Here is a 12,418-nt window from a genome sequence, read left to right as displayed (position 1 = left end):
GCAGGTGGCTGGCAAGCAGGGATCCGACCAGCCGCAGGACCTACCAGTACTGATGGGGGGAGACAGAAAATATGGGACAATTTGCCCATTTTTAAGAAAGATCGGGACATCTGCAGGAGTGCTTAAATACTGGACTGTCCCTTTAAAAACGGAACGTTTGGTCACCCTCGTGTGATGTCAACTTCTGTCAACTTTGTGTAGAGTAGAACTGACAAGGCTTGGCACCTCTAGCTATTGGGGGGGAACGCTATTCCTTTGAGGCCTTTCTGCTTTAACTAGTCCAGTTTTAAATAGTTACATGTTGTTTGGCTTGTTACAATAAAATTCTTGGCGGGGGGGGGGGGGGGGGGCACTGAAGGTGTGGAATCAGTGATTTTACTATAGTGTAATTCACAGTTGCCCCAGCAGAGGTCACTATGTGGCTGAGGGGAGGGAGAAAGGAGCTTTCCCTTCCCAGCCCTAAACAGTAGCTGTCTTTGTCCCTAAGCACATGGATGTGGATTTGGTGAGGGCTCGCTACTGGTAGGGCAAAATACCCAGAGCCAGATGTTTGGAGGCATGGCTATTGTCCCTATCCAGTCCCTGCCAGGCACTGGACAGCATCTGTGCCCCACTTCAGCACAGCACTTAAGCACATACTTAACTTTTAAGTCCTGTTGATATTAATGGGATTTAAGAATGGTGAAAGCTAAGCACATGCTGAAGTGCTATGCTAAATAGGGATGGTTTGCTGAATCGGGCTCCTGGAGAGCTGCATTGGGATAACAGGTTACATCTTTTCAGAGGTGGTAGATGGTGTACTAGTGAGGATGTTGCCCCATCACTCCTAGACCCGTTATGTCTGCACGTGTACTTGGTAGGCATAATGCTTCCACCCTCAGTCTACTCAAGACTCTTGTCTCTTCTCCCTCTCCTCTAAGGTCTTAATTTGGGCCTGACAAGTCTAACTGAAGAATTACCATATTTTACTTTAATCCTTGATAAATTATTCTTTTAAAATGCATAAAATAATTAACCCGGCATTCAATTTTTTTGACATTTAATTAACTTTTACATAACGGGAAGCATAGTAATGCATTTTAGTGGAACCGGCTTAAACAAATACTTGATAAAGAAACGGACCTATTGAAAGGAAACTCCTTTTCTAAGAACCAAACCAAAACTCATACAGAAATACAACAAAACCCCTTTAAATCCTTAGTAACGTTATACTCTACACCTATTAGAATGAGAGGCACTTCCAGTCAACAAGTGGAAGTGGTCTGGTGAAAGAAAACATCTGCTAGATAAATATGTTTTCTGTGTAATAAATTAAAATATCTTCCACAAGCAGAACGCTCATAAACAGTGTCTCTTTAAAGGGACACACCTGTTAAAATAGTAGTTTTGATGCATTAGGATTATCTGTTCAAACTATCTGCAGGATTTCAGAAAATTCTCTTCTGCTCTTGCTTCTCAGCAGGGCCCTTTTTTAAAACTCTGGCTCTGCACATGACTAGATGCTTGATTCTTTGCTCTTGCTGTTCACTCTCAGGCACTTGATCCAGCCAAAGCAGTTTGTAAATGACAAAGATGAAAGAATAGGAAAAAGGATAAGAGAGCACTGGTTGGTCACCTACTGTAGGTACACTAAGCTTATCTGAAGCAAGCACATTTTCCCCTCCTTTCTGATTGGCTTGAAGCATCCCTGCTTTAGTGAAATATGGGAATTGTCTTATTGTTAAACTTCGTAGGCTGAGGATTTTTTATAAAATAAACTGTGAATGGTGTTGCCATTAGGCATCATTCTTACATTTCTTTTCTGTTGCTAAGGATTTGGTATAATCACTAATGCTTCTTATAACAATACCCCACAGATGACCGCTTTTATTTGAAAAAAAAAGTTTTCAAAGAGTCGGAATTCAGTGATTTTAAAACATAAGGTGCTAGGAACAAAACAAGGTCTTTGTTTCATATTCAGTACTGTTTCTTATTACTGAAATTATATGGAACGCAACATTGAATATCTGAGCACACACAAACATGCATTAGAATCTCTAGGTTTTCTGAATGTTATTTTTGCCAAACCACAGAATAAGTTACTGAAATTGATGTGATCCAAAAGGGAACATCACTGCAGGTTTGCTAAGGCCTAGACCATGATCTCTCCAGGGGTAGCAAACAGGAGCTTTCCAGCTTTATAGAGAGAGTTCTCTGGACAAATCAAGCAATATAATCAAGACATGGGACATTTCTGGAGGATTTGATAAGTGGCTGGGAGGAGGAGATGACCCTAAATGCAGCTAAAGACCCTTGATCACAGATGCTTATTAATCTCAAAGAAATACTCTGACCCATGCTCAGCATACTACTATAACATGATTTTTTAAATTGTGTGGGTCATTTTCAATTGGTACTATACATACAGGGCATGTCTACAGAAGTAATGCCTTGAATAGAAACTTCTCTGATTACTCCAATTATCTCTCAATGTTTGTTTCTTCTTAAAATTATTAGTAGATATATGGATAGATGACTGAAGAATAGGGAATTATTGATCATATTCTTATGAATACTGTGTAAATATCTGTGGGTTCAGAAGGTTATCTTGTGGCCAGTTTAGAGTTAAGTCTAGCTTTTCCCAACTATCTAGGCTTTTAATTCAATTGCTGGGCTCAGAGGAACAATATTTGGTGGGTGGCTACTGCCAACCCCCTATGGAGAAACATATAGACCAGTTTGAACCAGGTGCAGGGTCACAAATCAGGCAAAGGAACTTATACATTTTGAAGAAAATAATGGATAAAAAGCCAGTGAACTAACGAGAGAGACACTGACTGGGGAAATCAGACTGAGAGGTAGAGGCTTCCTGGGCAGTCTGCCCTCATCTACCCCAATGCTGTGAGCCTACCTAGAACTGGCAAGGAAAGGCCACTGCAGGCTAATGCATTTAGGCTTTTGTCATTTAACCCTGGTCACTGTGCTTGTTATGTTCCTATGGATAAATAAATCATATATGTTTTGAAAAAGCTGTCATAAGGCACTACTACGTTCATCAGCTGATCACAGCTCCTGGAGAGAAATGTATAGCAAAGCCTGAAACCCAGTGGGTCTGCTGGGATAACATGGTCGGTGAGACTAGGTACTGTAACCTGGTGATACAGTCTAAAAGTGGCATATACCACAGAGTTCCAGCCTAAGAGAAGTACAGCTAAGGGCCTGGGGCTTAGAAAGAGTGCCCACAAGAGAGACGAAGAGTGGGGTCAAGGTATAGCACCTGTCCTAGAAGCAGATCAGTAACTTTCTCCTAGATGAAATTATAATAGGTAGGGATAGTCAGCATGGAGCACTGGACTGAGACTTAAGAGACCTGGATTCTATTTCTGCTTTTCCCGCTGAACTTCTGTTTTTGCTTGGGCAAGTCACTCTGTTCCTCTGAGCTTCTGATTCCCTTCCCCTCTTTTGTCTGGCTTATCTCTTTAAATTATAAGCTTTTAGGACAGAGGCTGGCTCTTACTGTACTTCTGTACAGAACCTAGGACAGTCAGCCCCCTGTCTCAGTTGGGGCCTCTAGGCACTACTGCCATACAAATAATAATATAGTGGACCTTGCAAACAGAGTGAAGTGCATGAAGGACCATCCAAGAGGCAATTCCCTTTAGTCAGTTGCCACTTTAAAGAACTGCATCCTCAAAGCTTACACAACAATTGTGATTGCCATTTAGTTAAAGAACCACCTCTTTAGGGCAAATATTTTTTTAATCCCTTGAATAGCTGCTTAAGGTGGGTTTCACTATGTCTGCTGGTGGTTTTTTTCCTCATGACCTAGTATAGTGTACTATACAGCAACAATGACAGGACATGCAGTATTCTCTAGGCTCTTATCTTGCTTAATGACGCTATAATGTTGATAGTTTCAGAAATTGAGGATCACAATGAAGCCTTGTCCATCAGTAACGAAGCTGAACTGTCTAACAACTTACCTGGAGATGACCTGGATGAGTGCCTTGTCTATCCTGGAGAGCTCTGTCAGCACTTGTGCATCAACACAGTGGGATCTTACAAGTGTTCATGTTTCCCAAGATTTACTCTGCAAGATGATGGGCTCAGCTGTAATCCAGGTGAGAAACATGGACAGAAAGGAATAAAGAAAAGTCATCCCATACATGACTAGTAATGTCCCCACCTTGCCATCTTTACTGACCTGTCCAGCTTTAATCTGACTTTTTATTTAGTCTCATACTATCTAGAACAAAGTGTGAATTAAATGTTGGAGAGAGTGAGAGAGAGAGAGAGAGTTTTTCCAAGGAAAACAGGAAATCATAGCAACTAGATAAGCAGGATTATTCCCTCAGATATGTTGTCTAGTCTTTATCTCTCTTTAAGTGACCCAAGCAATGGAGCTTCCACCACTTGTCTTGGGTCTGATAGTTCTCAGTCAGGGATCTTTTCCTGATATTGGTTGAGAAGCTTTTCAAAGTTATCTACGGGGGTTAGACCTGTATCTTCCACTAAGAATTGAAGGCTCCATTAAGAATGGAAGATACACGTCTTAATATCCAAGCTTGCTTTGAAAAATTTCAGCTATTCATTCTACACTTTCTTGTGCTGGGTTTCCTTAGTACCACTCTGAACAATTCTTTAAAGGTTCCAAGAGAGTAGTTGGAAGTAGAAACTAATAGTCTGAACCAAACCTGATCCTTCTAAAAAGATCCAGCCTGATGTTCAAACTGAGGATGTGACTAATTTTTTCATTTCCAAACTCACGTGTCCTTAGCAGTTATAATTTCAAATTCCCTTTTTATCATGAATATGATTTTGAAAATTTAGCATTATGACTTCACATCAGAATACAGAAGCAGAAAAGGTTGGAGTGTGAGCAAGAGGAGGAACCTCTTAAAAATGTTCCTGCAACTTTTGAAATTTGCATACATTACAGAAAAAATGTGACATATGTAAAAGTAAATGCAGTTGGGATGAAATTTTCAAAAGATCTTAAAGGGAGGAAGGCACCTTTAGGGTCCTTTGAAAAAAGTAAAGGATTTGTAATGATCTGCGTTTGCAGAGTGTCATGTATCACATGAGGTATTTTGTATGTCATGGCTAGTTTTCCAATTGAACCTAATCTTTATTAAGGTCAAACACATGGTAGTGCTTCCTGAACTTGAATTTTCTCTGCAATCATTGACTTCTGTCCAGTGATATAAAATATAACATTGCCTAATGCAGTGGAAGACTTGTAAAGAAAGCCTATTGTGTTGTAATTGTTTGGATGTCTAAAGTTCTCTAATGGCAAGATTTCAAGTCAACTAATCTGAAAAGTTAAAACTTTAGGTTAATTACAAGTGCTTTTAATTTAGACATTCTTTATTTATTTAACGAGCAAAAGAAATGTTGGCATCCAATGTTTGCCAAACCTTAGACTCCAAGTACTGTCAGCCAAATTCAAATAATGAGTTCTTATGATATCATTCTTCTCACCATGCTTTTAAGAAAGTTACATCATGGAGGTATTTTTTGATTATGTCCTTGCTACAGCTGTCGGCTCTTTTGTTTATATTAAATTCTGTGGAAGGAGTCTGATACAGAAGTGGTAATAGAAACAGTTCTGTACTTCAGCCTTGCAAAATTTAGTTCACCTTCTCGCCTGGATCAAATTTAATTGTTTGTTTGATCCTGCCACCAACACCATCAGAAGCATGGTGGTGGGTAATAGATTTTGTGTCTGGTGGTAAATTTTCATGGCAGTTTTGCAAGACTGCTGTACATAAAGCCACATAGATAAGTGTTGCTGTGTGCAGAATTAGTGCTGAGTTTTATTTTTTGGATTTAATTTCAATTCTTTTTTTAACATCTTGGGTCTGTAAACTTAGATTTAGAAAACTTTTGGGGATGAACTTTCCAGAAATGGTGCGTACACTTCATGAGGGTGTTTATGCTGAAGCTGACCACCTGCGACTTTGTGGTCAGTTGTCCTGGAGCTGAAATGATCAAGAGTTTCTCTGCCACTGAGCTCTGAAAATGACCAATGAAACCTTGTGAAAGGGCCAATCGGGTCATCCAGATACACCATCTCAAGGACCGAGCTAGAGATTGATCCAGGTGGTGCTCGATCTGCAGGGAGGCTGTCTCCCTTTGGGATTTGACTTGATGATGGGTTCTTATAAGATTTTTGGTGATCGCTACTTCTAGTCAGACTGCCAGTAAAGAGAGAACATCATCTCATTGGTGCTTCCAATCCTGGCTGAAGCCCATAGTGTTACAAAGCTCTGTCCTTGTCTCTGTGGGTCCCTCATTTCCTGGCAGATTTCGCTAGCCTCAGAGGCTCACTGTGACACTCCACGTAGCTCTTCTCTCTCTAGAGGCAAGGATCACAGCCTACTGAGCCATTTTCATCATAAGCCAGCAAGGGAGGTGAGGAGAAGCTACCCTCCCTTGCACAGTCTCTGTTGTCTCCCAGTCTCCATGATTAATAGGGGGGCAAAAAGGGGAGCCTGGGCCTTCCCTCTACTCTGGGCTCCAGCCCAGGGACCCTAATAGTATCAGCTATAGTAGCTGACTTTTTAGAAACAGGATGCATACAATTCCCTGGGCCACTTCCCCACAGCAGCCCCCACTTCCTCAAGATCCACTTCACCCTTACCTCAGGGCCTCCTTCCTTGTGCCTGTTATGGTTTGTACTGCTCAGTCTCTCCAACAGCGCAGCTTCCTCCTACAGCTCCTGACACATGCGCCCACCTGACTAGCTGGGAGGTTTTTAACTAGTTTCAGCCAACCCCTGATTGGCTTCAAGTGTCCCAATCAACCTAGCTGTCCTGCCTGCCTTCTGGAAAGATCTTAATTGGTCCCAGGTGTCTTAATTGACCTGGAGCAGCTGCCATTTGCTTATCCTGGTAACAGGGATTTGTTTAGCCTGTGGCTAATATATCTGTTTCCCATTACTTTACTATAGCCTTCTGGCCTTGTGCCGTCACAATAGGTATATTAGGAAATATGATTGGTGCTGAGCACCCACAATTTTGAGTGAAGTTCCTCAGATCAAACCTTAGTGACTATAAATGAGATGCAATGGTGAAAATAGTTGAATGAACTTTTGCTAATGTACTCTAAATCGGTTTGTTTGGAGCTTTCAGTGAAAGGTGGATGGGTCTTTATATTATACAGTAAATAGTTTGCCCATATCTATTCAAGAACAGTAACACATTTAATATGCAAACCACTTCCTTGACAAATCTTTTTTTCTGGCGCTTCTATTTTAAAGTGGACTCTTCTTCTTTAAAATGTATGTGATCAAATTCAGTGTCTATTTAACTTATAGTTTTCATCGTAACCAATAAAAATGTCCTACGAGAAGTGGGAAGTCGTATATTGGCATACCATTTTCCAGACATCATTATTTCCTCATCAGTGACTTCCTAGATGATTAGAAGGAAGGCTTAAAATAAATTAAGATGATATGTAAAATCTACAAAGCACTGTAGTCATTCAGGTTAACGTTTTCAAAAGTGTCAATGTGATGTAGGAGCCCAAATCCCATTTTCAAAAGTGACTTAGGCAAATAGGACCAGATCATGAAGGTATTTAGGTGCCTAAAGATGCAAACTGTTGTCTAGGCACTTTTGAAAATTTCACTAGGCACCTATCTGCATTTTTAGGTTCCTAAATACCTTTGAAAATCTGACCCTTAAGATCCTAATTCTCACTGAACATCAATGGAACTTAGGCTCCTAAGGGCTTAAATCACTTCTGAAAATGAGAATAAGGTTCCTAAGTCACTTAGGTGCTTTTGAAAATTTTACCCTCAGTCCAGGATGATACAATCTTCAAATTCCTAAGGGAAGGCTGGGTCTGCATTAGGCATGCAGTAACATTAGTTCCGTATGCTGGTCAATGCTAAAAGAGCCCAAGCTGTGGGACACAGAGATGGTGGAGCTGGGACAGGGCCTCTACACCAATATTCCATTCAAACTGCTGCACTATAAGCAAGATTATATAGCTCCTCTCCACGTTTTGCGTGAGTTTAGGAAGAATGCTTCGTTGCCTTTCCAGGTTGCAATGCACCACCAGATGTCCTGTTGGCTATCTAATAGCCATGGATGGCATCTTCCTATTTTCTCTTTCTGGCCATAGTACCCTGTGAATATCTCCTCATCCAGCACTACACATGTCTTTTTTTCATGCTGGGCAAGGGGAAGATGTAGTGCATGAGGCAAGGGCCTTTGATTACACCTGGCTACGCAGGAAGAAGAGACATGCATGTAGTTGGATGTCTGGCTAATCTCCATTCTTCCCTGCCATAGTTCTCAGTGCTCCTACTGGAGTTCTTATTCCTCCTGTTTAATATTTCCCCCTGACGTGGTGTCTAACAAACCCATCATGTTTTATATGTCTGTCTCCTCTGTCCCCCAATGGACTTTCAGGTATGGATAATCCCACTGAACTCTCTGCAGAACCCTGATTTTTTTTTCTTTTAATTTACATTTTCCTGTTAATATTTTGAAAAAAGAAAATCTCTGTTTTTACAGAGTATTAATCAGTGATGTCTTAGTTCAGACAAAATGTGCCTTTTATTTTTCTAAGCTGGGTTGGCTTACCCTCATGGCAGGAAATCTAGCTGGATCAGACACCTCTATATCTCTTGCCTTATTTTCTGACACTGGGAAATCTAATTGGGATATACCACATGAAGTTTTCCTGCTCTTGCCTCATGCCTCTGCATCTTTCATACCTGTGATTTTTATGGAAAATCCCCATGCAGTAATCCTGGGCAGTCATCTTTCATTGCCATACACCCAGTGGGTTATATTGTGTGCTCAGATGTGTGTTACCATTTCTGCTGAAGCCAGCAGGAGTTGTACATCTCAGGGCAGAACTCGGCCTTGTTCAGCTTAGGCACAAAAAGAGAACACACACAAACTGGTTTGCTCCTGTTGATATAACAGAGCAGAACACTAGTTTAGATCTGCTGTAATTCCTTTAAAGCTTTTTAGAAACTTAAGGGAAATGATAGATGTTAGTCACCAAAACTCCTACTTGCCTATTTGGATGTTATTCTCTTGCATACTGTGCCTACAACAGTGGATGTATTATTTTCATTTACATTTTAGTAGAATATACGGCATATGTTTGAAGACCATGTATATTTTTATATATTAACCATGCAGTTTACCCTAAGAATTAAAACAAGAACATTGGCTTCGTGGCAGGGCAACAATCCAAGGCTTAAATCATAAACTATTAAGTGATTAATTAGATGTTGACACCTACAAGAAAAATTTAATTTGGTGGAAGAAATTTACAGCAGGCAACCCTGCCTGCTAATTCTGGAGCATATCCATTTATGCATCCAACCCTCTGCATGTGTGTGTGCTACATGGACAATTGCTTGTACACAATATGTTTTAAGATCACAAATATCAACTCAGTGCCTTCATAAATTTTGCAGGAGAAGTTATGGAGTCATCTGAAAATGTATCTTTATAGGTGATAGAAAGTAGCATAAGTGAATGAAAGGTCTGACTTGGAATCTTTGCTTCTGGCACTTGAGAGATGTGGTGTAATATTTGTTTTTGTACATGTTCACAGATATTGATGATGGCCAAAACACTGACTTAGGAGTGGAAGCCACCATTGCTCCAGAAGCCTCTAATATTCAGCCTGCCACTATTAAGACTTTACAAGTAGAACAAAATACGTGTAAAGGTATGTATGACAGACAAGCTGGAGACACAGATGGTTTAGGAATGTTTACAAGGCTGGAATGCAATTCCCTTGGCTGATTTCATTTCCGTGCACATCCATACATAAGTTACCTCTGGTATTAGCCTGAGGAGTTTAGAGGATTGTCAGGAGGAATGTGCTGAGGTAATCTGAGGTTAGACTCTAATTTCAAGGTTATTACACACTTGCTATTTAGGTTAGTTTAAGCAGAAGAGCAGTGCAGGATAATTTAAGTAACACAGTTAGGAACCACACAGGTGTATTTGAGTATAATAGAAGGATGGTAAGTAGTTATTAAGGTTACCAGAAGAGATTGTTCATTTACACAGTTTATACTTGGGTGAATGAAGCTCTTTAAATGACTTTTGTGTTGAATTTTAAAATGTTTGAAACTTTGCTTTGTCTAGATAATGGCCCCTGCAAGCACATCTGTAATATTGTGGAAGGAAATGCTGTGTGCTCTTGTTTAAGTGGATATGCTCTCATGGCTGATGGCATTTCCTGTGAAGGTGAGTAGGTGTTTAAGGTGTTTCCACTGAGATAATAGACTGAAGACACATTATATGGGTCCCATTAGTCTTGGGAGCCTCATGGACATTTCTCTAAGAGCCTATGATTTTTGGTATTGCTAACTACAGGTAGTAGTAGAGTCTTAACTTTACTGTACTTAAAACCAGATCGTACGAGGGATGCTAAAAGTGTTTGAGCACCTCAGACATATCACTTACAACATCTGTCAGGTCATTTGAAAAATTGCCTGGTTAGCCATTTCCACTGTGGTGTTTAAAGATGCATTCCCTGACTGCGCGCATGGCAAAGTAGTTAAGATTGGTCAGACCATACCTCTTGTTAAAACATAAGACCTTATTACTATCCCTTTTTCACTAAATGTAAAATTCACCTTTTGCTTTACCTAAGTCTTGTATTGGAGTTGTTCAGGTTGGAGGAGTGGGGCCTATACACGCCTTGCATGTCATTGGAGGGGGGCCTCCAAGCAAAAGCAGTTGGGGCCTGGGCCATGGGATCTACAACAGCACAAATCCGGTGGCACTGACATTCGGCAATGAAGTTGTGAAGTGGCAGAGGCTACCGTTCCAGCCTGTGAGCTAGCATGGAAGCCAAGAGAGGCTCTGCTGCAAATCTGCATTCTCTCTACAGGTGGAGGAGTGAACTCCATCCTTCAAGCCAAGTTTGTATGGAAGGGTTATTTTCACTGTGGGAAGTTATATAATAGAAGAGGCATTTGTAAATGACTGAAATGGGTTTTAGAGAGACAAGGTGGCTGAGGTAATATCTTTCATTGGCCAACCTCTGTTGGTGAGAGAGACAAACTTTTGCAGTAGAGTGGCCCATTAACACCTCTGCAGCCATAGGACAAAAAGAGGGAGATAATGGGTTACAGGTTGTTGTAATAAGCCATAAATCGTTAGGGCTTTGTCTACAGTAGCCCTTTTGTCAATAAAACTTTTGTTGATCACGGGTGTGAAAAAACACACCCCTGACCTATATAAGCTTCACCGTCAAAAGTGCCAGTCTGGACAGTGCTGTCTCAGCAGGAGACGCTCTCCACCCCATGCTGGAACCCATATGGGGTATCATCAAACAACTAAAACAATCTGTAACCCACTACCACTCTCTTTTTGTCCTATCAATGCACAGGTGTTAACGGATCACTCTACCTTGATTGGTCCCTTACAATATGTACTAACTACTTATGCTAAACAACCTGTTCCACCTTGCGTTTTGCTGTGATGCTAGGAGTTCCTTTCCCAGACCTGAAGAAGAGCTCTGTGTGGCTCAAAAGCTTGTCTCTCTCACCAACAGAGGTTGGTCCAATAAAAGATATTCCCTCCCCCACTTTGTCTCGCTATTATCCTGAGACCAATACGGCTACAACTACAATGCATATGTGAAATGGGTTTTGTCATGGTTGGTGCTGGGCAAATAGTGGGGCGGGGGAAATCTGTGAATATTCACCTGAATCTTTAGATGAATTTTCACTGGCCTTTTTGTGTTTGCTGTACTGGAACACTTGAATGATCTGAGTTTCACTGGCATAAATGGCCCAGATCTTCAGCTGATATAAATCAGCACCGCTCCCTGGACTTTACACCATCTGAATAATCTGTCCTAGGTATTTACAAACAGTGAGTTTCAAAAGTCACATCATGATTATTCACAGAATCTGAATTTTAAATTTACACATCTGAATATTCACATAGGAAGTACTTGTACAATCCTCCAGTCATGGAACTGACACGATCTCCTGTGTCTTACTTTCCTTATCGATCAATAATAAATATCTGATCAATCATAACTAACCAACCAAGGTTGGATAGCATCTTCTGAACTCTCACAGAGAACTGTTCCCAATCAATCCACAGGGTTAATATTTTAAAAAACATAGATTCTCGAATGCTATTGATTATCAGTTGACTCAGCCTAAATCAAGGAAACCCTAGAAATTCTGAACAAAAACAAGAGGTTAAAATCCTGGGATAAATTATTCCCTCTGAATCCTTAGGCTGTGGCTACACTCGAAACTTCAAAGCGCTGCCACAGGAGCGCTCCCGCGGCAGCGCTTTGAAGTGCAAGTGTGGTCGCAAGTGGAGGTACTCCACCTCCACGAGGGGATTAGCTTACAGCGCTGGGGCACTATTTACACTGGCGTTTTACAGCGCTGTAACTTGCTGCACTCAGGGGGGTGTTTTTTCACCCT

At 40.9% G+C, this 12,418-nt stretch overlaps 1 protein-coding gene across 3 annotated transcripts in view; it reads left to right on the top strand.

Annotated features, from left to right (window-relative positions):
• Positions 1–12,418, top strand: part of FBLN2 (fibulin 2) — a 187,810-nt gene that overhangs the window by 144,942 nt on the left and 30,450 nt on the right. For all 3 annotated transcript variants that reach the window (XM_054034201.1, XM_054034202.1, XM_054034200.1), the window contains exons 6-8: positions 3,894–4,100; positions 9,565–9,681; positions 10,107–10,208. In XM_054034201.1, coding sequence (XP_053890176.1) covers positions 3,894–4,100; positions 9,565–9,681; positions 10,107–10,208 — 426 coding nt within the window. The remainder of the gene's footprint in view (positions 1–3,893; positions 4,101–9,564; positions 9,682–10,106; positions 10,209–12,418) is intronic.

The sequence above is a fragment of the Malaclemys terrapin genome, chromosome 7 (assembly GCF_027887155.1).
Source record: "Malaclemys terrapin pileata isolate rMalTer1 chromosome 7, rMalTer1.hap1, whole genome shotgun sequence".
Taxonomy (NCBI): Eukaryota; Metazoa; Chordata; order Testudines; family Emydidae; genus Malaclemys; species Malaclemys terrapin.
The sequence above is the reverse complement of the archived record's forward strand: the minus strand, read 5'-3'. Positions and strand labels throughout refer to the sequence as shown.